At 39.0% G+C, this 22,623-nt stretch overlaps 1 protein-coding gene across 1 annotated transcript in view; it reads right to left on the bottom strand.

The window, feature by feature from the left end:
* Window positions 1–11,124: 11,124 nt before the first annotated feature.
* LOC122792779 (protein shortage in chiasmata 1 ortholog-like) overlaps window positions 11,125–22,623 on the bottom strand; it is a 284,249-nt gene continuing 272,750 nt past the window's right edge. The window contains exon 8 of the mRNA XM_044060349.1: window positions 11,125–11,248. Within this exon, the coding sequence (XP_043916284.1) occupies window positions 11,125–11,248 (124 nt within the window). The remainder of the gene's footprint in view (window positions 11,249–22,623) is intronic.

Below are 22,623 nucleotides of genomic sequence, written 5' to 3'. Positions count from 1 at the left end.
AGGATCTGACTGGCATCAGGGTAGGAACACTCAGATGACTCTGCACATTGTATGAATTATTTGCGTCTTTGGTTCTCCAAGAAAGCAAATTAAGAAGAACAATGGCTGCATAGGGTCTTAGGTATGAAGGACTGACAAATTGTGCACCCCCTATAATTATGTTCATCAGTCAAGACAAAACAAATACTTGAGTGATGATCCTTATGTGGAATCTGTCTTCCACATTCACATTGTCCCTTTCTGGATGGCATGCACATAACTATGAGGCAATAAGAAAAGTAAGGGTTCCCAGTGGGGTATTTAATCTGCCCAATGGGTAGTTAGCAGCAATAGTCATACAACTGACAGACTGAAGATGAAGTGGAGTTTTGCTTTCAGACTGGTGTCAAAGACGTTCTGATGTAATTCACACTTGTATGTCCATTATATACCTCTTGCCATTGGGCTTAGGTCATATGTCGGGTGTACTACATGTAAAAGGGCCCAGGCTTTGATATGTTGGTTGGATGTTGGTCTATCCTTTGCAGGATATCCTACTTATAAGGAAAACTGCAACAATGATCTTGGAAGGACATCAAATGGTTTTGAGGAGATTAAACCACTAATAGTCCCTCACAAGTACAATACAATATAATTTTAGTAAATCTTAGTCAAAATTAAAAATTTCCCTCCATTAAAATGTAAATACAGTCCAAACCCCTTTGTTTCCTAGCAAAAGTACTATTTTTAGCAGAAAAAGCATGTTTCCCTCAAGAAATAAAAATGTGTTCATATCATGTTATCGAAAGCCGATAACGTTGAATGCCACAATGTCAAACCCTATGCATCGAACGCTAAAAATAGCGAAGCTGCAGAACATCAAATTCTTTCGTAGGGAAAGAATTTGGTTGTCCGTTTCTGTGGCTTCGCTATTTTTAGCACTATGGTGGAAAGTTATGGGGGTTCAGGTAAGTGTGTGATTGTGTGGACGTTAGGTTTAGGGCATGGGTTACATGAGTTGGGGTTAGGGCGCTGGTGAGGTGAGTGTGCGATAGTGACAGAGTTTAGAGTTAGGGGCAGGTTAAGTGAGTTAGGGTTAGGGCATGGGTAAGGTGATGGTAATCTTAGGTGTTGTTCCAACCAGGACCAGTGTACATTTTTGCATGTCAATTCATGTAATGGGGCAGAAAGCCCACTCAAGTCTGGGATGAACTTTTCTAAATAGTTGACCATACCTAAAAAATGTTGTAAAGATGTGACATTCTCTGGAACTGGCATCTCAAGAAGTGCTGTTTGCTTGGATGGCTCTGGTTGGAAGCCAGAACTGGTAAACAAATGACCCACATAAGTAACTTCTTTCAGTTTGAATTTAAATTTCTGAGGATTCAGCTTAAAATTTACTTCATGTGCATGGTCAAAAACTTTCCTGAGATTTCTATCATGTTCAACTTCACCACTGCCTCAAGCAATAATGTTGTCTACTATAATAGCACATGAATAACCAGAGGAAATTTGTTCCATGGCACGTTGAAAGACTTTACTGGCAGAACTGATTCCAAATGGCATTCTCAAAAATCTGTACCTATCAAATTTGTACTGAATATAGCTAACAACGAAGATTTGCGATCCAGTGAAATTTGCCAAAAAGAGTTTTTTGCATCTAAGACTGAAAAAACTGTGGAATTTAGCATGAGACTGGCAACCTCTTCTACTGTATGCATCAGATGATGAGGATGCTTAAGTGCTTTTTAAGTCTCTTGAATCAATACATATTTGAATATCATTTCAGCTTTTCTTATGAGCTATGACCATGAAGGATACCCATTCAGTCGGTTCTGCTACTGGAGTAAAGACACGTAAATGCACCATTTTGTCTAGTGCTGCTTTTACTTTACTCTGCATTGCTACTGGAATCTTCCGTGCTGGTCTGACAACTGGACTTAATTTTGCTTTTACTTTACTCTGCATTGCTACTGGAATCTTCTGCGATGGTCTGACAACTGGACTTAATTCATGGTTTAACTTCATGGAATATGTGACTGGAAGTTTACTAAGCTTGTCTTTGAAAATATCAGCATATTCAATAAAAAATATTCTGCGTAAAACTATCGTTGTTACTCATACATACATGGTGGACCTCTTTATTAAATGAAATCAATCCCATTCTCAAATTGCCTTTGAGGCTAACAGTGACTGCACATGTCTTTTGATTATGTAAAACTACAAGTTATAGCTGTTTCCAGCAGAATGGCATGAAAGTACTACTGCACCATCAGTTTGAATCTCTTCATCACCATAAGCAAGTAGTTTTGCACATTTTGCTGTATCAAGTCTCTCATCAGCTTTTACTTTAGCAAACATTTGTGCTGATATAACATTGCATTTGGATCCAGTGTCTACTTTAAGCTCTACGGGTTTCCCATTAATTTGTACAATACAAAATAATTCACTTTTTGCATGGCAACTGATAGTCTACTGTATTAACTGTTTCATCGATCACATAAACACCACCAACATAGAAAGTTTGCTCACAGCTCTCGGAGTTTGCTACAGTCACTAGCTGATTTACTTGCTTCTTCGGATACTCTCTTTTAATATACATCTGCAACACTTTAGACTTGCAAAGCCTTTTGAAATGATTCCAATTTTAACTTTTGTGACACTGCTACCCAAAAGCTAAACACTTTTCCTGTTTAAGTTCATGACAGCCTCCACAATTGCGACAGTTAGCAATGATGTTGGGTGTGGCCCCCTTTGATTTATATTTCTTTTTTATCAACTTTCTGTTGCACACTATCCACAATCGCACTAGCAGACACTGCAAACATGTTTTTCTCATTCATAAGCATATTGGTATACTTTTCTGTGATCTCATGTATTTGACAAATCTCTATGGCTTTGCTCAATGCTAATTCACTATCTCAATGCAAACTCCTTCTCACTGCATCATTAACACCACATACAAGACGGTCTTTTATCAAGCCATCTCTTAGATTACCAAATCTATATATTTTGGCTTTATTTCTTAAGTTGGTAATACATTCTGCAACAGTTTCACCAGGCTTTTGATTTCTCATGTAAAATTTTTGCCTTTCTATTGTAATATTCATTAGAGAGTTGCACATTTCTCTAAATTTACATTTTAAGCACTCAGGGTTTTCCTGCGTTTCAGTCTGTATAACAATATGGCAGTCCTCCGCTCCACTGAATACACAGCAGGTTCATACACAAATGAACATTCTCACTCAATGGCTTTTGAGCCAGCTAAATTGAGAAATATAAAAGCTTTTGTAAGTGCATCTTTATCAGAAAATGCAACTTGTATGAAAATATCATATTCTTGCTCAAACACTCGCCATTTCTCAGCAATATTATTATCAAACACCAGCAGTTTAGGTCTGCGAAATCCCTCTGCCATAAAAACACATTTCTTTTAAACATAGGTATAGATCTGCTTCTTCTAATTATGCCCAAATGCACAACAATCTCTCTGAAAATGTTTTACTTTTAACACTGCAAATACCTCTAACACTCCAGACACTTCGGACACTTCGAAAAATCTCAGTTACTGCGAAAAAGTCATACATTGTGAAAAGATTCGGTCATTTTAGCCTTTTCAAACATTTTAAACATTTCTGAGATTATTTAAAACACTTTAATCATTATGTTGCTATTTCAGACATTTTGAATATCTCGGTAATTATTTTGAACACTTTGAATGTTATGCCACTTTTGGCGACTGAAAATCATTTAAAACAAGTTCAAGTACCACTGAATAACTGCTGACCTGTTTGTGAGTTTGCTCCAGTATATTACTCTACTTATAACTGTGTGCCTCATGGTTTGTGAGCTGTTTCAACTTACGTGTCTCATGTATTCAAATGAAACTATGAGGTACGAGATGGGTTAAAGTAATTTATTGCACATAAACACATCAGGAGCTGTAACCGAAACATATACTTCCAACTTCATATATTTACTGACTGATCTATTACTTCTAACACACTCACATGTGCATCTCCATTCAAGCTTGCACTCACTCTGAATGACTATACAAAATGGCAATGATCTTGCACGTGCTCAGTAACTTATATGCAAGTGTTCTCTGATTACAGCAGCTGACTAGGTACAATATACACACTCTGCCTAGCTGAGTGAACCCTTGATTACTATTTGAAAGAAGCATGAATGCTATAGAATGGTTATGCTAAGCATGGGGTTATGTGAGTAAGAGAAGCTCATCAGGAATGGTGAATGGAGTGTAACAGGATGTTAAAAATTAAAAAGGCCATGTGCATTTCATAGACAGAATAATAAATGAGCTATGGATGGAGAGTGATCTAAAATGTATGGACAATTTATTAACAAAGTAAGTTTTGCAAAAGTTATGTACTTATCATAATGCTAGATCCTTTAATCCATATCTGTCTGGTGCAATTTGTTTGCCCTCAAGATGCTTGTCAGATCCAACTCAGCTGCATAAGTGCTCTAGCTGTCAGGACCTCTAAAATGTTCTTTGCCATCAGGCACTAGGACCTAGAATTACCACAGATCAAGTTTGGTACCCTATCAATACACGCATGTGTGTGTATGTATATACATGTACATAAACACGTACAAAAGTAACACCCCATGTAGAAATGAAAAGGACAATATCCTTCAGGTCCTAAAAGTACAAGGAATTCAAGGAAGGTGCATGGAGGGAAAGATGTCATATCAGATGAACATGAATGAAGGGATATAGTGCTATAGTTAGTACATAACTTTCATATCCTATTCATTTTTTCCATCCAGTCTGACTTGTGGGTCATTATCCCAAGCAATGTGTACTCCAGGGGGAGTGACAGGAGACAGCTCAAGATAGAGGCTCCAAAAGACACTCTAGCCCTAGAAATGGAATTCATTTTTTTTCTAATGAACGTGTGCATGGAAGTCCAAGTAACAGCTATGCAATTTTAACCTAGAGATAAATACCTGAAAAAGCTGATAATTGTCACTCCTCAGATTTACTTGTTAGAGGCTGGTTGTGCAAGACATACACATAAGCAATACAGTCTGAAAACTATATGGAAAGTGTAACTTTGGAAACTTTTTAACCTAGCTTATTATTTGCAATAGAAAGAAATAGCTGGGAATCCAATCCTTCCTAATCTGCTGGTTCTATGAAGGTAGAATCATAATTGTCTTATATACATTCAAAGTATGAGGAGCATACTCTCCTTTGTTACAGTGACTGGGAAAGAACACTGGTCAATGCATAGTCTGCATAACAGAGAGGTGGTGCTGTGCTAGCATTGTCGCCACACAGTAAGACATTGTCCTGTTTGATTTTCAGCTAGAGCGTCTTCTGTGTGGAGACATGCATGAATGGGCGTACCTCAAAGGTTGTGCATCAGGGCCGGCAACTTGGCATGTAAAAATCTACTGCCAATCATTAGCGGACCGGAGTTCCGCTGTGGTGACCCCTAACCGGGAAAAGCCGAAAAACACAAACAAACTTTAGGAATAAAGGATAGGTTTGTATAGACTGACACTCTGACCTTATGAAAAAACCAGTAGGGGGCAGAAGAAGAAAATGCCTGTAGCTCAGAAACTTTAATAGTAGAGGTTATAGCTACCAAAAACAACATTTTCCTGGGGATCAAGGGTAAAGGTGGGAAGGTATAAACAAGAGTGCAATGCCATTGCTGGATTAGAGCATCCCTTAGTGATTGTCCCTGTGTGGGATCATGACAAAATACCTGTTGCATTTGGCATTGTCTGGAGAGACAAAAAGGTTGCAGAAATGGGAAAGTGCCAGCGAATGAAGATCTGTTTTACTATTGCTGGATAGAGGGATTACTCGAGAGGCATCAGAAAGGACCTACTGAGCCTGGCTACAAGGCAACTGAGAAGTGCTGGAATGTGTGTTCTTGTGAGAAATGGTGTGATGCCATCACCTATTACCAGACATTGCTTCCTGACAAAGGGTATGATCTGGTTTCTTGTTTGTTTATGCATCAAACTGCTGTCAAGTTGTACATTTGGATTGAGATCACTCCCAGTGAAAGGCAGTTCTGACGTTCCTTCAAAATAAGGAGACTGTCTCACATCTATAGAATGTTTATGTGAACATTGACCTTGTTGGAAGCCCATAAACCTTGGACCATTCTCCCACTGTAATGCTCCTAACACCTTAGGGAGGAAGTGAATGTAATCGCAAACGGGAGATGAAGGGATGAAAGGCTTGCCTCAGTGGATAAGTCCAGCCACCATTGTAAATGTTTCCAGCAAGTATTCGTTATTAGAATTGGTTTGAAGAGATGATGTAGAAGATGAGGCCATTGTGCTTGTAGAAGCCATTGTACCACTCTCATATGGTAATGTGCAAGCTGAATGATTAATATACTGACATTGCCATTAGTCCCAGAACCCTGAGAACCAGTGTGGGAATTAGGGAATGCTGCCCAAAGAACAGTTAGCACTGTCTGCAGTATCCAACTGGTAGGCCAATGAAGAGAATTTTCTAGGTTATTTAAAGTATTGATTCTGGAAGTTTATGGAAGTTCCCATGGAAGGACATAGCCTGAGCGATAGTCTCTGGCCTCTATAAGTGATTCCATAGTGGGAGCAGCTGACTAGTAGGTCTTTTGGGTGATGTGTACTAGACAGTATCAGCTCTGGAAGGTCTGTTTCTGGTGGAAGGGAATAAGTCATGTTCTTACCCATAAGGACATCTAACCTTGACATTTTTGGTGCTGAAAAAGGTCCTGAGTCATTAGCCTGTCTTTTCTTCAACTCTGAGTCCTTAGATTTGGATTTGTCTGAAGACCTTCTAGATTTAGTGGACTTTAGATCTTGGGGAAAAACTCTTAATAATCAGTTTGTTTTCCTGTCTGATGAAGGTCTCGGACCAAAGGCAAAGAAAATAGCACATTCCACAGATAAATGACCCACACCCAAGCACACCATTCACAAATCATGAGTGTCATGGGTGTGTGTGTGTGATTTGTGTCAACATTTAAAGCATTTCTTGAAACTCTTCTCCTTATCCATAATGAAAGTACCACAACCCACTAACACCTAAACAGAAGAAAAAGGAAAGAAAAAACATTTTTTTTAGTTGTGAATGACAGGAAAAGATGCTAACAGAAGATCATAAGAAAAAGTGTGATAAGATATCCAAAGGTACTTCAGAAATATTAAACCTGCCTCTATATAACAGTGTTAGACAAAGACAAACTAGCAATTTCAGATGAAATAGTAAAAAAAATGAAGTGGAGCACTTAGATGTCACTGAGCGTGGAGATCTGTGTCTGTTCATGATGGTGGCAAATAAGATATGGGTAATTCTAGGTCCTGATAGATGACGGGAAGGAAAATCTTAAAGGAACTTGAGACTGGAGCACTAATGGAGCTGAGTCAGATCAAACAAGTGGCTTGAGGTCCCATAAGTTGTATTGGAGGGACTGAATGATTAGGATCGACAGTATTATGTTTTGAAAAGCTGTTGCTGACTGAGGGAATCACTGTATTAGATGACAGCAGCTAGGAACTATTTTGTGTGGAGTTTCAGCATATAGTTGTCTAAAGGCAACGAGCTTGGAAAGGGCTTGCCTGTAAGCTGGTGATGATTATCTGGGAAGTGGGAAAGATGCACCATAGTCAATAGAAATCGATGAAAATATTATATATTCCATATGATTACAAACTTATTTGTTCCACCATCAAATCTGGAGGGTCAGTTTTTTATATCCTTTTTATTACTATGACAAATGGAATTGACTGGGTAATAGGCTCAAATGCTTTGTATGAAACTAAGAAATAATTTTATTCAAGGACAATAGCTAGGATGGGTATTTAGTTTATATTTGAGGTGCTGAAGATAAATATATGAATTCTAAGGTGTATTATAACTGAGGTGGGAAAAGATAAATGCTGGATGGACTTGTATACTACATAAAATGATTAGTTTTCAGTCCAGAAGTTAACAAACAGAAGATGAGGTTTAAAGGAGTTATACAGAAAACACCAGGTCACTTAGGTAACCGTTTTTGCCAGTAACTGTATAATTAATATGCAGTACTTATAATATGAGATATTGCAGTGAGATTTATTCCTCAATTATGGTGTGTATATCAAGGTATATTTAAATGATGTAATAATAAGGACTAGTTGTCAATGAAAATTGGCATAATTATTAGCACTGTTATTTCAATACTGAAAATACATGTGAGATCAGGCACCAAGCCATAGCTCTAAACTGTCCATATTTTTGCAGAATGTCCAGATTTCTGCTTCGTATTTTTGGTCTGTTCCTCATAACATTTGTGGCTTTCACAAGACTATTGATTTCACTAAATAATTACAGTCATTTGAGTTTCAAACTTCATATTCTTCAGAAAATGCATTTGCATGCAAAATCTATTATTCTAGCACCTTTCTAAGTTGACGAGCAACTTTTAAAATGTATCCCTATTTTGGGGCTCCCCCCCCATTATATTTGGCTTTGTCCAGATTTCTTACACCAAGAGATTGAGAGGTATACATCATGTGGAATTTATAAGGACTGTATCCAGCTTAACCTCCTATTCTTTTGTACTGCTGTTTGTATTTGCTATTGTGAAACTGCTTGGCTGGATTTTCATGGTGATGTTATTGCCTGCATTATTTATCAATGAAGGATAAATAAAAGTGATTTGTTAAAAATGTAGTAACCGAAAGCTAACATTTAGTGCTTGACAGACAACCATATACTGAAGAAAACAGAGTAAAGGATTTCTGTCTGGTTGACTAGTTCAGTGTTTCACTGAGTGGACATTTAACTAAAGCTCACAGCATAGTCATATTCTAGCATTCTTGCTGCAGATTTTCAACATGGTATTATTGAAGGAAGTCTATTCCATGATCTATGACCCTGTTATTAAACAAATCTGTCCTGTCCTGAAATGGCTTCTTTTTGGTATTTTACACAAATTTGTCCTGAAAGGTGTTGCTTTTGGTCTTCACTGCCTGATCACATGGCTTATCCCACTGCCCCACTAATCTGTTCATTCCCTGTCCAGTCAATGTAGCCACTTCCAGTGGCAGTAAGATTCAAGGGGTTTGTGATTTCATTCTAAGTGGATGTTTTTTTCTATAATGTGCCTAAATTTCCCTTGTCCATCTTGACACCCATTAAGGGTGTAGACTGCAGTGGGCACATTATGGAGGTGTTGCTCACTTATACATGTGGCTATCTCCTTAGGCAGCCCTGTCTTCTTAAGCAACTGATGCTTCTGTTAGGTTAATGGTCTCCACCAGCTAACATGCACACTCAACATTAACACCATCTGTACCGCCAGGAGGGGTAAGCTAATTATGGCTGCACCTTTGCAACTCCTCACTTTTGACTCCTTCAGCTGATAGGTCACTAAACTTGAAACGGGATTTGCTGTGCCATAATCCAGGCTCCGTTCTTGTACACCATGAAGCTTGTTAAGTCTGTCCTAAAAGTAGTTTTAACACATCAATTAAAGTTTGAGGTAGAGAAGTGCAAACTGACAATGGTATACTTGTTAAAGTATGACCTACATTAAGTGAGATGAAACTCTATGGCAAAAAAAAAAAATCAAGAACATTAGCCATTTAAGAGCCTGTGCTTACTCTGACAAATTTTTACTTGTAATTCCAGTACTTTTTAAAATGTTTTGACCATTGGTGTGTACCATATTAACAACGGGTCTCTGTCTGATGAACTCTAGCACTGTCATGGTACAGTTCTATCATTAATGGTGACTCTACATAGTGTTTATGAAAACATCATTAGTAAATAAATTGTAAACTGACAGAAGGTGACAGATATTGACAGCTGCATTCTTTATGAGGTGGGGCCCTAATATAATTCCAAGTCCCAGACTACTCATGTCTGCTAAATACCATTTGGTAAATGTTTACTTGCAATTCTGCAAATATTTATTACACATATTTGTATGACACAATAAAGCCATACCTCTCAACCTCTCAGTGCAAGATATATGGACAAAGACTGACAAAATGTGGGGACAAAGGCCCAAAAAGAGAGACAAATTTTAAATAATACTTTTGTAAGCTTAGAAAGTTGCTAGAGTAACATGATTTGTTTTAACATATATCTTCTGAAGGATTTGAAGTCTGAAACTCAAACATATGTCATTATTTAGTGACTTCAGCCGTCTAATCATCCCAGTAATTTGTCAGAAAAACAGATTTTATGAGGAACAAACTAAAATATGAAACAGAAATCTGGACATTCTGCGAAAATCTGTACAGTTGAGAGGTATGAATAAAGCCAATTCTGCAGAGAGTATTTTATGCATAATACTTGATACTTTTGGATTCAGACAATAATGCCTCTTTACAGACCCTTACATTTGCTTACACTTTGACTGCAAAATACTCTTTGGGATAGAATTCTACAGTGACCATACACACATATCTCTCAACCAATCAGGGTCAAATCTAAAAATAATGAGGGACAATCAGGGACATATTTGAAATATTAGTACTATTAACTTAAGACATTGACAGATTAAAGGAATATGAATTAATATACATATTCTGAGGTAAAATAAGTCTATAACTCTAATTATTGTCTATATTAAGTGTAATTCACCACCTTTTCCTCTAAAGTTACCAGTTTTAAGTGGGATTAAGAGAGACAGAGCTAAAACTGTAGTCAAAATCAGGGATGGCTGAGAGGTATGCATACACAGTTCAAAATGTGGGTCATAAAATAATAATATGGGCCTAGATCAATGAAAGATGACAAAGTTCTAAGCCTGTTTTACTTTTGGTGAATGTACACTTCTATCATCCTTAGTAGTCAGTATCATGACATGATGATTTTTCAGCCCATTCTGTAAATTTTATATTCCCAATTACAAATATCATATCTACTGTCTGTAAGGGCACTTACATCAGACGTGTTTAGTTTCTTAACTTTTTTTCTGGAATTTACTGTCACATAAACAAAACGCCAGCATATACCATCTTCAGTTTTTTTAAATAAGTTATATCATCTGACCTCTTCAAATGCAACTGTATATTCAGCACTAACAGAGGAATGTTATAATTTTCTGATACTGCCCAGATGGACAACACTGTACATTTGCTAATGGTGCAACTACTCTGCACATGAACTAAAGTTTATAGTGATACCTGAATAACTGCAGCAGTACGTTCATCTACTGTGATCACAGTGTAACGATCCGTTCCACCAAACAGCTGTAATGATGGACTGCTGGTCCTCTCCAAGATAGAAATATTGTACCTAGACAAGACATGCAAATGGCTCACTTAATGTTCTTTGTCTATCTTCACTACACTGCTTGCAGAAGAGAATTCCACTATATACATGCACTCATAATGATCTCATGGGAGAGGGACTCAGTAGTGTTTAAGAGACCAAACAATATTACTAAAAAGAGATATGTGATATGGTTTGTATAATGAGCAATATCCAACTTGCAATAAGAAGCAGTAAACAGGGTGATCCATTTCACTGATAACAATGTAGGAAATACATAACATAAGAAAATGAAAATGAAAGCAGAAGCAAGGTGTGAATTCTTGGTACAGTTTGCATTCTAAATACTACATATGGTTATTCACAGCATTTCTAAGTTTAGAAAAAAACGTTTATATAAGAATGGAAGCAGCAGCAAACATGGAACTACATCAATGTGCAGGTAGACACGTGCTGCACAATAATCAACATATTTATGACAAATTATCAAAAGAGTAAAATATTTTGCATTATATGTTTCACAACTACTGCCTTTTCTGTATCAACATATACATAAATGAGTAGGAACATGTTGCTGAAATTTATATGGCTATACTGCCACTACAATATACAGATTATAATCATCCAAGAAATGAGAATGCGACCACTGTCTGACGTTTACAATATCTCCATTACACACTGTCTGTGTCCCTCTAAGCTACTGCTCGAACATTTAAGTATCCAAAGACGCCACTGAAAATAAACTTTTACCACAGATTCACATATAAATGTGATAAAGAATCAATACCATGTTTTCTGATTTTGTTACATAAGTGTGGGATATGATCTGGTATGCATCTGTAAAGTACTTAAACTAGCAAAGTGGGAGCAAAGGAACTTGGCACTTCAAACCTATAGAATATATATAATATATAATAATTATCTAGTGCAAAGCCCCATAAAAGCTAACACCCAGAGCTAATGTCCTGCTTCCTACAGCTCTATAAAAAACAAAGAGAAAAAAGGAGATAGACACATGGGAAAAGAAGTTATAGTAGACGGAAAGACTGTCTCCTTTACAAGGAATCTGGAAAACAATTTCAGAAAAGCTAGCATGACTACAATGAGGCTTGAAAATGGAAGTGAATCTTGACTCCAGTGAATGCTGATGGTATGGACAGGTTGCATTAATTAATGTTTAGCAATACAAAATGCTAAGGTTGCTTTAACACTGCATACCATTCCACTATACCAGAAGACAAAAGTAGCTGCTGAAATTTACTGACTTTTTTTGCATTTCATTTGATGGCCACCCCAACCTCATATATATAAGGGCTTCCTATCCTATTCTGGTACAAATGTTTACATATGGAAGTTTTTTCAGATCTTCTCTTTTCTTGTTGTGTCAGTTGATCTATGATTGAATCACCCCCTTGGTGGGGCCTAAAAACTGGGTTCATTTTCTTCACCAATCACAATGTTGTGCTTTATCCCTGAAGTGTCTAAATCCAGGAATGGTACATAATATGATTCCACATGTAAATAATATAAATGTACCTAGTTCTGGCCCTGGCAATTATCTCTCAATAAATGCTGATAAAGCATTCTTGCAAATCCAAATCAAGAAATAAAAGTGAAGATTGGATGCCTACACTATCAACAAGTAAAATTTACTAGTAAATATCTACCAAATCTACACAGAACTCCAACATTCAGGGGTGAACAGCGGGTCTGTAAAGCATATGGGAAAACCAGAGGGTATTTCTGGCCCATTTAAAGAAGATCCTGATGTAGATAGAATGATATGGTAAGAACACAAAAGTTATGTACTTACCATAATGCTAGATCTGGGTTGTCTTGAGTTTCATATGGATCAACACTTTGAGTTATTGGATCTGACCGGAATGGACCACAGCACTTTTCTGAAGCTTTGGATCCAGGGCTCTGACTCCTACCCTACCCATAATTCCTAGAATACCTCAGCTCGCGTTTGGTTATACATATAAGATTAATCTGATAATCAATATATACAGCCCTATCTAACATGGTGGACCACAAGGCTGGCAATAACATGAGGAAGAGCAATGATCAGGCTGTCCAAGGACAAGGCCTGTGGTCAGGTCCAGTCATTCGAAAGGAGCAAAAAAAAAAATTAAGTTGGAGGACAGAAGGAGGGATGTTGAACTGGGTGAAAACCAAGACAACACAGAATTAGCGTTATGGTAAATACATAGATTTCATATCCAGTGTTATCTGCTTTTGTCCGATTCAACCACTGAGGCAGACTCCCAGACACCTGGGTGATATCAAGAAAGGATATTCCTCAGAATGGTGGAGTCAAAGGATGTACGGGATCTGGATGGTACATGGACAGCAGACCAAGTAGCAACAGCACAAAACTTGTCAACAGGAACCCTACCCATAAGGGCAATAGAAGTAGCTGTTGTCCTGGTAGAATGAGCCTTTGATTTGTTATGTAAAGGCAATTCCAACTTCTTGTTCACAAACATTATACAGTCAGAAATCCACCTGGGCAGAGTGACTTTTGGTACTTCTTGACCAAATTTCCTTTAATGAGTGTAATGAAAAGCTGATCATATTTCCAAATATACTTAGTTTTATGTAAAAAAAACTGTCATTGAACATCTAACAAGTACAGAATATACTCTCCTTTGTGCAAACATTTTGAGAATAACACTAACAGATTGATAGTCTAATTAAGGTTTGTTTCAGATGCCACCTTTGAGAGAAAATTAGGATTCCTAAAGAACAAATCCTGTCCTGATGAAAGACCAGGTATGGAGGTTTACAGGTTAAGGTCTGCAATTCTGAAATCCTTCTTGTGGACATGACAGCCACCAGAAAGGGTGTTTTCCAAGAAAAATATTTTAAGTCTACTGGAGTGGCAGGCTCAAAAAGGTGCTTTTGTTAAAATCTGAATCATGAAAGTAATGTCTCAAGGGGGAACTGGACCTCTTAGTGATGGTCTTAAAAAGAAGGTTCCCTTCAAAAATGGTTTTGAAATCTTTACAGAAGCAATAGAAGTCTGGTTTTTCCCATCATGAAAACTGGAGATATCTGCTAACTGCACCTTGATGGTTGAGAAGCTGGATCACTTATGAAAAAGCTCTTCCAAAAAATCCAGAATGTTTGGAAGAGGGGGCTGAAAAGGGATCTAGCCCTTTGGAATAGCCCCATCATGTAAATCTTCCCCACTTATGGAGATAAGCTTTTTTAGTATTAGGTTTCTGAAAAGAAAACAAAATGTGGATTACTGGAGCAGAAAGCCTGGCATCTTTGGCCACCATCAGAAATGGAGGAACCATGTGGTTAATTTCAGGGTCTTTAGGTCCTGTTGAGGCTGACCGGATGTGTGATTCATAAGATCTGGATAATGATCCAGATCTTAGGGTGATGTTTTAGATGAGCCCATAGAAATGGAAACAAAAACTTGCTGGGGCCAGAAGGGAGCAATGAGTATAACTCTGACCTTGCACCTTCTGGCTTTCCTGAAGAAATTTTGTTATGAGAGAAATGGGAGGAAAGGCATAAAAGAAACCTGGAGGCCAATTGTGGACTATAGCATCCTTCAGCGACTGACTCTGAGGAGGGATAATGTCAAAGTAATTCCTCCACTTGTTGTTTAGGTATGAAGCAAAAATCCACAGCAAGGTTGGCCCCAGTGAGTGAAAATCTATGCTACCACTGACTGATTGAGGGACCATTCGTAGGTCAAGAGAGTAGATCTGCTCAATTTGATTGCCAGAATATTGGAAGTCACTGGTATGTGTGCTGGAATGAGAAAGTGACAGGAAGACATCATCCATTGCCAAATACTCATGGCTTCCCTGCACAGTGGATATGTTTGGGTTTCTACCTGCTTGTTGATTTACTAGACTATCATCATGTTCTCCATCTGTAGTATAGCTATCACACTAGAGTGCTGAAAAGCCAGTAATACTACGAGGACTGCCCCCATCTCTAAGACATTGAGGTGAAGACTGGCCTCTAGGGATGACCAAGAACCTTGAACTGTCTTCCCTTCAAAATGCACCCCCAACCTAGAAGGGAAGCATCTGTGGTGACAGTGGCTTTTGGAGGTGGAGGGCAATTTTTTTTTTTATTTGTTTTCATTTATTGACTGGCAAAGTCCAACTAGGACATAGCCTATTTTCACTGGAAGCCCAGGGAGAAATGCACCAGACACATGTCTTTGGAATGTGGGAGGAAACTGGAGCACCTGGAGGAAACCCATGCGAACACAGGTAGGACATGCAGACTCTGCAAAGAAGGCACCCCAACCGAAAATCGAACTGGGGAACCTCTTGCTGTGAGATGACAACATTAACTGCTGTACCACTGTGCCACCCAATGGTTGACTTTTTAATATGATGAGAGAAGTAAATTACCATCTGATGTGTTTTTTGCAAATTGGTGTGAGCTGTTTTGGTGCATGCAGTGGATGGGACATCAGGGATCACTCAACAGAGACATACTACTGCAGAGCTCTCTTGTAGTATCTTGCAAGAGGAACTAGTATGATTGTAGATGGCATTAAAGCTAAAATCTGAGGATAAGTCTTGCAGAAGGAGAACGATGGCAAAGAACTTCTGAAGCTACCTGTTACAGGGACAATACTCTGCACTGTGGAAGGTTGGCAGTCTAAGAGTTTGTATTCAGATGGCATCCAATAAACTCAATCTGCTGCATTGGTGTTAGCTGACTCTATGCAAGATTGACTGTAAACCCCCAACTGTAGGGCATGATGGAGCAAGAAATCCCTATGCTGGACCAGTAGATCCTTGGTTGATGAGGTGAGGAGCCAGCCTTCTAACTATGGGAACTATGGGATCACTTGGAACCCTGCAGTCTGAGACATGCTGCTACTACTGCCATGCATTTGGTGAACACCCGGGGGGGTTTAGTGAGCCCATGGGACAGTGCTCCGAATTGAAAATGATTGTCTCCTAGTCGGAAATGGAGAAATTTCCTGGACTGCCTCACTATATTGAAATGATAGCAGGCATCCTGGAGATCTATTGAGAAAATCCAGTAGTCCTTAATCAGAAGAGGTAGAATGGAGTGAAACATGACCATCCAGAACTTTATGTTTCATGAACTGACTGAGGTCATTTAAGTCCAAGACTGGCTTTAGGTCTCCTGTTTTCTTTGGAACTAAAAAGAACCTGGAATAGACTCCAGATCCTGATTGGTATGGGGGGGGGGGGGTCTGCTAGATGTCTCTTTTTTCTAGCACCTTTTTTACTTCTGCAGCTGCTGCTGATCCTATTTGATTTGGTGGTACATCTGAAATCCTTCTCTTTTTCTGTGGAGGGGAAACAAAGGGAATAACATAACCTCTGGTGATTATCCTCTGCACCCAAGAATCTTGCGTGATGACTCACCAGTTTTGAGGGTGCAACAATAAGTACCAATGACTGCCTCCAGAGTGTAGCAGCCAGGTAACCCTGCAAGAGCACTGATAAGGTTTCTCAGTGAAAGGACCACGACACCTCTGGGTCTGTGGTCTGCCTCTGTCTCTATAGTAACGTCTGTTAAAGTTAGTCCCCCACTGCCTGGGGAATGGGGGCATCAGTCCAAAGGAGCATCCTGACTAAAACCCCAGGATTTTGTGAATCACAGCATTTCCTCCCCTTTATGGTTCCCAGAAAAGGTCCTTTGAAGAGTGGAAATACGGATTCCTACTGCAGATGGGGTTTTGGCTCCTTTTCACTCCTGGTGAGTGTTTTCTTCACTTCAAATCCAAAGAAGGTCGAACCATCAAAAGGGACATTAGTGAAGAATATCTTGATGCCTTCCACAAAGTCACACAATTCAGGCATGCATGTAGATAGTGATGCCTGTGCATGCTGCCCTGACCATACCATCAGCTTAACTGGAGAGCAGGAGCATTGATAAGTTTTGACATAGACTGTACGTTAGACAACTGGGACTTCACTGATTTCTGGATGTCTTTAGGTAAGTCAGCTCCTTCGTCAATTCTCTTTGGAAGCTTGTCATATGGGTGAGGTAGTTCAGCGCTCTAAGTGCAAAAGTTGATGTTGGTTTCCAGAGCCTGTCCAAAGCCCTCGACAGTCTATTAGAGGTATCGACACAGGTAGTCTCCTCTGAGAGATCCTTCATTGTGGCTGCTGAAGCAACCAATCCACTGGTGTACCCTTGCTCCAGCACATTCTAGGGAATAACCAAAATCTTGACTGGCTTGTCTAGTATTGTCCCCATCACATCAAGTTCCTTCACTGCCCACTGTGCAAACAGGTGCATAAGAGTGTCAGCAGGTGATACCACTAAAGAGATAGAACAGCCAGCCCCAAACTCCTCCAGGAACACAGACTCCTCATGAGAGGATGTGTTGGAGGACCAACCCCTTCGCTGTTTCATCAACTCAAGAATGTCACTGAAGGTGATGTCTTCCAGAGGGGATTGTGAGAACCCTTCTCCCTCATCAAAGTCTGTGTCTTTAGTGACTGAATCCAGAGAAATTCCAAATGTCTGCTTTTGCAAGTCTGTTTCTTAGGAACCTGTTCTGTATGGGCTTCTGGGAAAGGTTCAGCATCAGACTGGCATCTTGCATGGCAAGCACCCCTAAGGCTGAAAGAGCTATCTGTCCCAGTCAGTTGGGCTGTGTGAATTCAGATGCATTATCCAATGGAGGATGGGATGGAGCCAGCATGGCAGAGGCACCTCTTCTCTTGGTCTTAGAACCCTTTTGAATGCCTCAAATACCAAAGATGCAACTGGAGCCAAAGAAGCACTCCTTCAATTTGAAAAAGAGATGAGAGGAACATCCTCCACTTCAATTTGTCCTGACTCCAAGGCTGAAAATGGAGCTGAGCCACAGAGTGCTGAAACACTGAAGGGAAGGGAGAGATCCAAAAACATTTGGAGCTGCCCTCACTCCCTGAGCCTCGACTTCAAGGCTTTGGTTCTCAGACACATCCTGATCAGACAATATTGGGGTCGAGAGAGTAAGGTAGACTGTCAGAGCCCAAGCAGAGAGGGCTGTTGGTTCAGACGTAGGTGCTCTGGAAATGCTCAGATCCATGGGTTTTGGATCCAAAGTTAGGAGAAACCATTGAAAGGGCAAATGAGGCCATACCCAGGGTGCCAGTTGGGGTCATCTCTGAAAGGACCCCAGTTGAATTTGTGTCCGAAGAAACTTCCACATCATCCTGTCAACATCCATTTCTGTAAGGCACCTCGTTGAACTAAAGGACCTCGAAGAAGAAGCCACTGAATGTTGTCAAGATGGACACTTCTCCTGCAGGAAGCAGGAGTGAAATCGATGACTTACCTGCTCTGGTGAGAAAAGAGGAGAGGCATCAGAGAATGGATCTGACAGGTTTCTAGATCTGAATGCTTAGGCATTTTTGGTGCCGGACCTAAGGAAACTGTAGGATCCAGAGACCACTTTCTGTGTTTCTCTACCCTCTTTTCAGATTCTTTCTCTCTCTCTTTTCCTCTCTCTGATTTTGTCTTTGTATTTTTTCTTTTTCCTTGAAGGCTTGAGTTTCTCAGCTCTCCTGGCTGAAGAAGGAGCCTATGAAAAAGAAGAAGAAGAAAGAGCCAACATTCCTGCTTGGGTGGGAAGAAGGCCATTTAGGACTAGCTTGTCCTTATGTCCCCGAAGAGCTCTGGAATAAAAAGAGGAACAAACTTTACAGTCTGTATCCAAGTGTGCTACTTCTAGGCATTAAACATACAAAGAACAGAGGTCCTGTGGTGGGATTTTGAGGCTGCAGGCTGAATACTTCTTAAAATCAGCCTTGTCTGACATAGTGGAGAACAACAATTTGAAATAACCAGCTTGACACAATACACAAAGGTTTAAGTAAAACCTGCAAAACCTAGCAGTACAAATACGCACCAGAAAAACAGTATGATATTAACAGGTTAGAGCTATATGAAAACAACAGAGAATTTTTTTTTTTTTTTTTTTTTGGGAGGGAGAAGGGGAAAGAAGAAGAAGATGATTAAATAAATAACTAAAGGGCTTAACTACTAAGGACAGCAGTCCCTAAGGAAGCACTTATCAGCCTAACAAAATCAGACCAAGCCCTTCTGGATCAAGTGGCAATATATATCTGGGGTAGTCTGGGGAACAGAGGGAACTATGGGTAGGGCAGAAGTCAAAGTCCTCAATCCAAAGCTTCTGATAAGCGCCAAAGTTGGATCCAGTTAGATCTAATAACCCAAAGGTCGAACTGGATGAAAACAGACATTGGATATGTCTATATGTAACATTAGGCACCCAGCTAGACAGGCTTAAAATTGGGTCAAATCTAAAGTAGTAAATCCATCAAGGTAGAAGAAAATGAAGACAGCCCAAGGACTGAGATTCAGAAGGGTGAGTCCTGAAACACAGAAGTAACAAACAATGCTCAGCTCCTGGAATCATGTTCAAAACAAATATGTGTGACAAAGGTTTAAACAGATGACCAAGTGACAGTGACATACATTATGGCAATGGAGAATTTCTGGAAGCAAGAACTTGAAGAAGCCATGTATTCTGCAACGTGGCATCTCAACATAGCACTTCCCAATGGGAGGTAAACTGTCGGAAGGCAAAAGATAAAGTAGCTGACATTTTACTTTGAAAGGGTATACTTGATGGAAGCCAGCCCTTCCCTTCTTGAAGCAAAAGAGATGAACATTTCTACCGTTTTTCAAAACGTAGGCCCTTGCTTTAGGTAACACCTGAACTGCTTCTGCACATCCAGGGTATGAATGATTCTCTTGATCTGCTTTGCTTTCTTGTACAGAAAAGAAAACAGGGAGAGGAATGGACTGATTCAGGTTAAATATTACATCACTTTTGGGAGGAAAATGAAAGTTATGTACAAACATAATACTGGATCTCAGTGAGGAGGTCTGTCATCATCAGCCATTAGGAGTAAAGTCAGTAGGGATTAGACAATTCAAAATCTGTAATGAGAGACTACTGCCATTGCCCTTCTAACCTCAACACTCTGTAAATTAGCTTCTTATGCTAAAGGTGGAGCAGGAACAACTCTACATAAAAACACTGCGCCATAACATCACAACATATCCCCAAAGGCCCTGTTTGACTGAGTGATGGACCTGCTCATCCAAATCTAACATTACAGTAAAAAATAACTTTTGTATCTGAAATCAGGGGGTCCATCCTCACCAACCATTAGGACAAAGTCTCAAAATTACCTATCTTGGGTGATTTCCCACACAGGAATTTACCCCTAATGACTGTGGCCATGATGAAGACCTAGATTTAGGGATATCATCCAGCTTGTACTCTCTTACAAAAATTTTTAGAGAAACATGTGTAGCACACATCCAAAAAATAGTGAAAAAAATTACACCAAAAACTACATTCTCTGTATTCAGCCAAACCCTTCCTCTCAGACACTATAAGGAAACACATTGCCTTTTCTCTCCTCTTCCCTACACTAATGTATTCTGCACCCATCCTTAATAATATCCAAGTGACCTTGCTAAACAAACTTCAAAAATGTTACTACAAAATTGCATGATTCACTGCCAACCTTCCAAACAGAGCCCATCACTGTGCTGCCCTAAGGTAATTACAGTGGCTGAAATTCCCACATAATCTAAGCTACTCACAACTTCTACAAATCCATAACATTGTGTATAAACCTAATAATTGTCCATCCATTTCCAGCCTCATATGAATATATAACCCTTCCAGGGCAGTATGTTCATCAGACAAGTATTTATTAAGTGTTTCCAAACCTAGCAATTCTGCTGGCAACCATTGGGACTAAAGCCAGTAGGATTAGGCAGCTCAAAATCTGTAACTCTCCCACCACTTTGCTAAATCCTGGAAATCCATCCCACTAGGGGTGGGAGGTTGGCATAATGGTTAAGGTGTTTACCTTACAGACACAAGGTGCAGGGTTTGATTCTCACACGGGGCAACTGACTAGGCTTAAAATGGCCCACAAGGGCACTTAGCCTAGTACTAATCTATGAACCTATGAAACTATAAAAAAATATTAACAATATGACAAGAACACTCCCTAAAATCATTTCAAACTAAGCTAAAGTCCTACCTATTCAGTTGCCAGCTCTGTACATGTGATGTTCCTGGATAATATTACCCATCCTAACCCTTACTAACTGTCACCACTCTTTTATGTAACTGGCCATAATACAGCTACTTCTTCACAATCTCTAAGTTACGGACTATCCTCTACCCCTCGTCACTACTACTGCTAATTCCCTTTTACCTGCACATCCTCAATACTCCTTCATAATTTGTAACCATCTTCATCCTATAACTATCTCACTGTCTTCTACTCAATATCTATTACAGTTAATTCCATTTGAAAGTAACTAGACTCTTATAAGTTTGATATTAGCTAATATTTTACTGTATTCTTGTTTTAAATGTCCTGTTTTCATTAACTGTCATATCATTATTATTCTCTGTATGTTCATTTACTATTCTATGTATGTACATATATTAATCTTTTGATTAACTGACAAATCATTACTAGTCTATGTGTGTATGTACATTTATTATCTAAATCTTGTATAACTGTCTTCTACTCATTCTGTAAAATGGAGCATTTCTCCCCAGGTCTCCAGTGAAAATAGGACTTGTGCCCAGTCAGACTTTCCTGGTAAACAAAAGCAATAAATAAATAAATAAATGACTGCTACCAGAAAAAGTGCATTCCAACACTTATATTTTAAATCTGTTTAAAATCTGGTTCAATGGAGGAAGAGTAAAATTTTATAAGTCAAATTATAAATACTGAGGAAGGACAACATCATTAATTGGAGGGCATATTAAAAATTGCAGCCAAAGAAGATTTTACATTACTTCAGTGATGCCAAACATGAATAGTTAGCACTATGATGAGAATTTGTAATGTGTGTAGGTGAACTTTAAGGAATATTTATTTATTTATTTATTTTTATTTATTTTCTGTTGGTTTACCAGGATAGTCCATTGGGCCAAGAAGAACCCGTTTTCAATGGAGTCCTGGGGAGAAAAGCTCCAAACAATCAAAGTTACAATCGGTTAATCATGATAATTATACAAGAGTAAGAGATTCAAACAAACAATTACATAGTATTAGAGGAAACAATACAGCTAGTACAAACTAGAGCTGAAAACTTTTACAAATAATACAACTAGTAATGTAGCATACAGGTGGTACAAACAAAGAAGGAATGTTTCAAGGTACTTAATGAGAAGAACGGTTACATATCAAAAGGGTAAAGTGTGGTGTATTCTAGTGGATACAGTAACACAAGAGTGTATGAGATAGGAGGAATTCTAAGGAAATATTGCAGGTGTAGATAGGGGAAGGAAAGGAAGATGGAAATTACCAGTGTTAATTATGTGGGGTGAAAGCAAGAGCATTCCCACTGGGATACTAGATATGAGTGAA

Source organism: Protopterus annectens, chromosome 2.part0 (genome assembly GCF_019279795.1).
Source record: "Protopterus annectens isolate FY-2018-M chromosome 2.part0, PAN1.0, whole genome shotgun sequence".
NCBI lineage: Eukaryota > Metazoa > Chordata > Ceratodontiformes > Protopteridae > Protopterus > Protopterus annectens.
The sequence above is the reverse complement of the archived record's forward strand: the minus strand, read 5'-3'. Positions and strand labels throughout refer to the sequence as shown.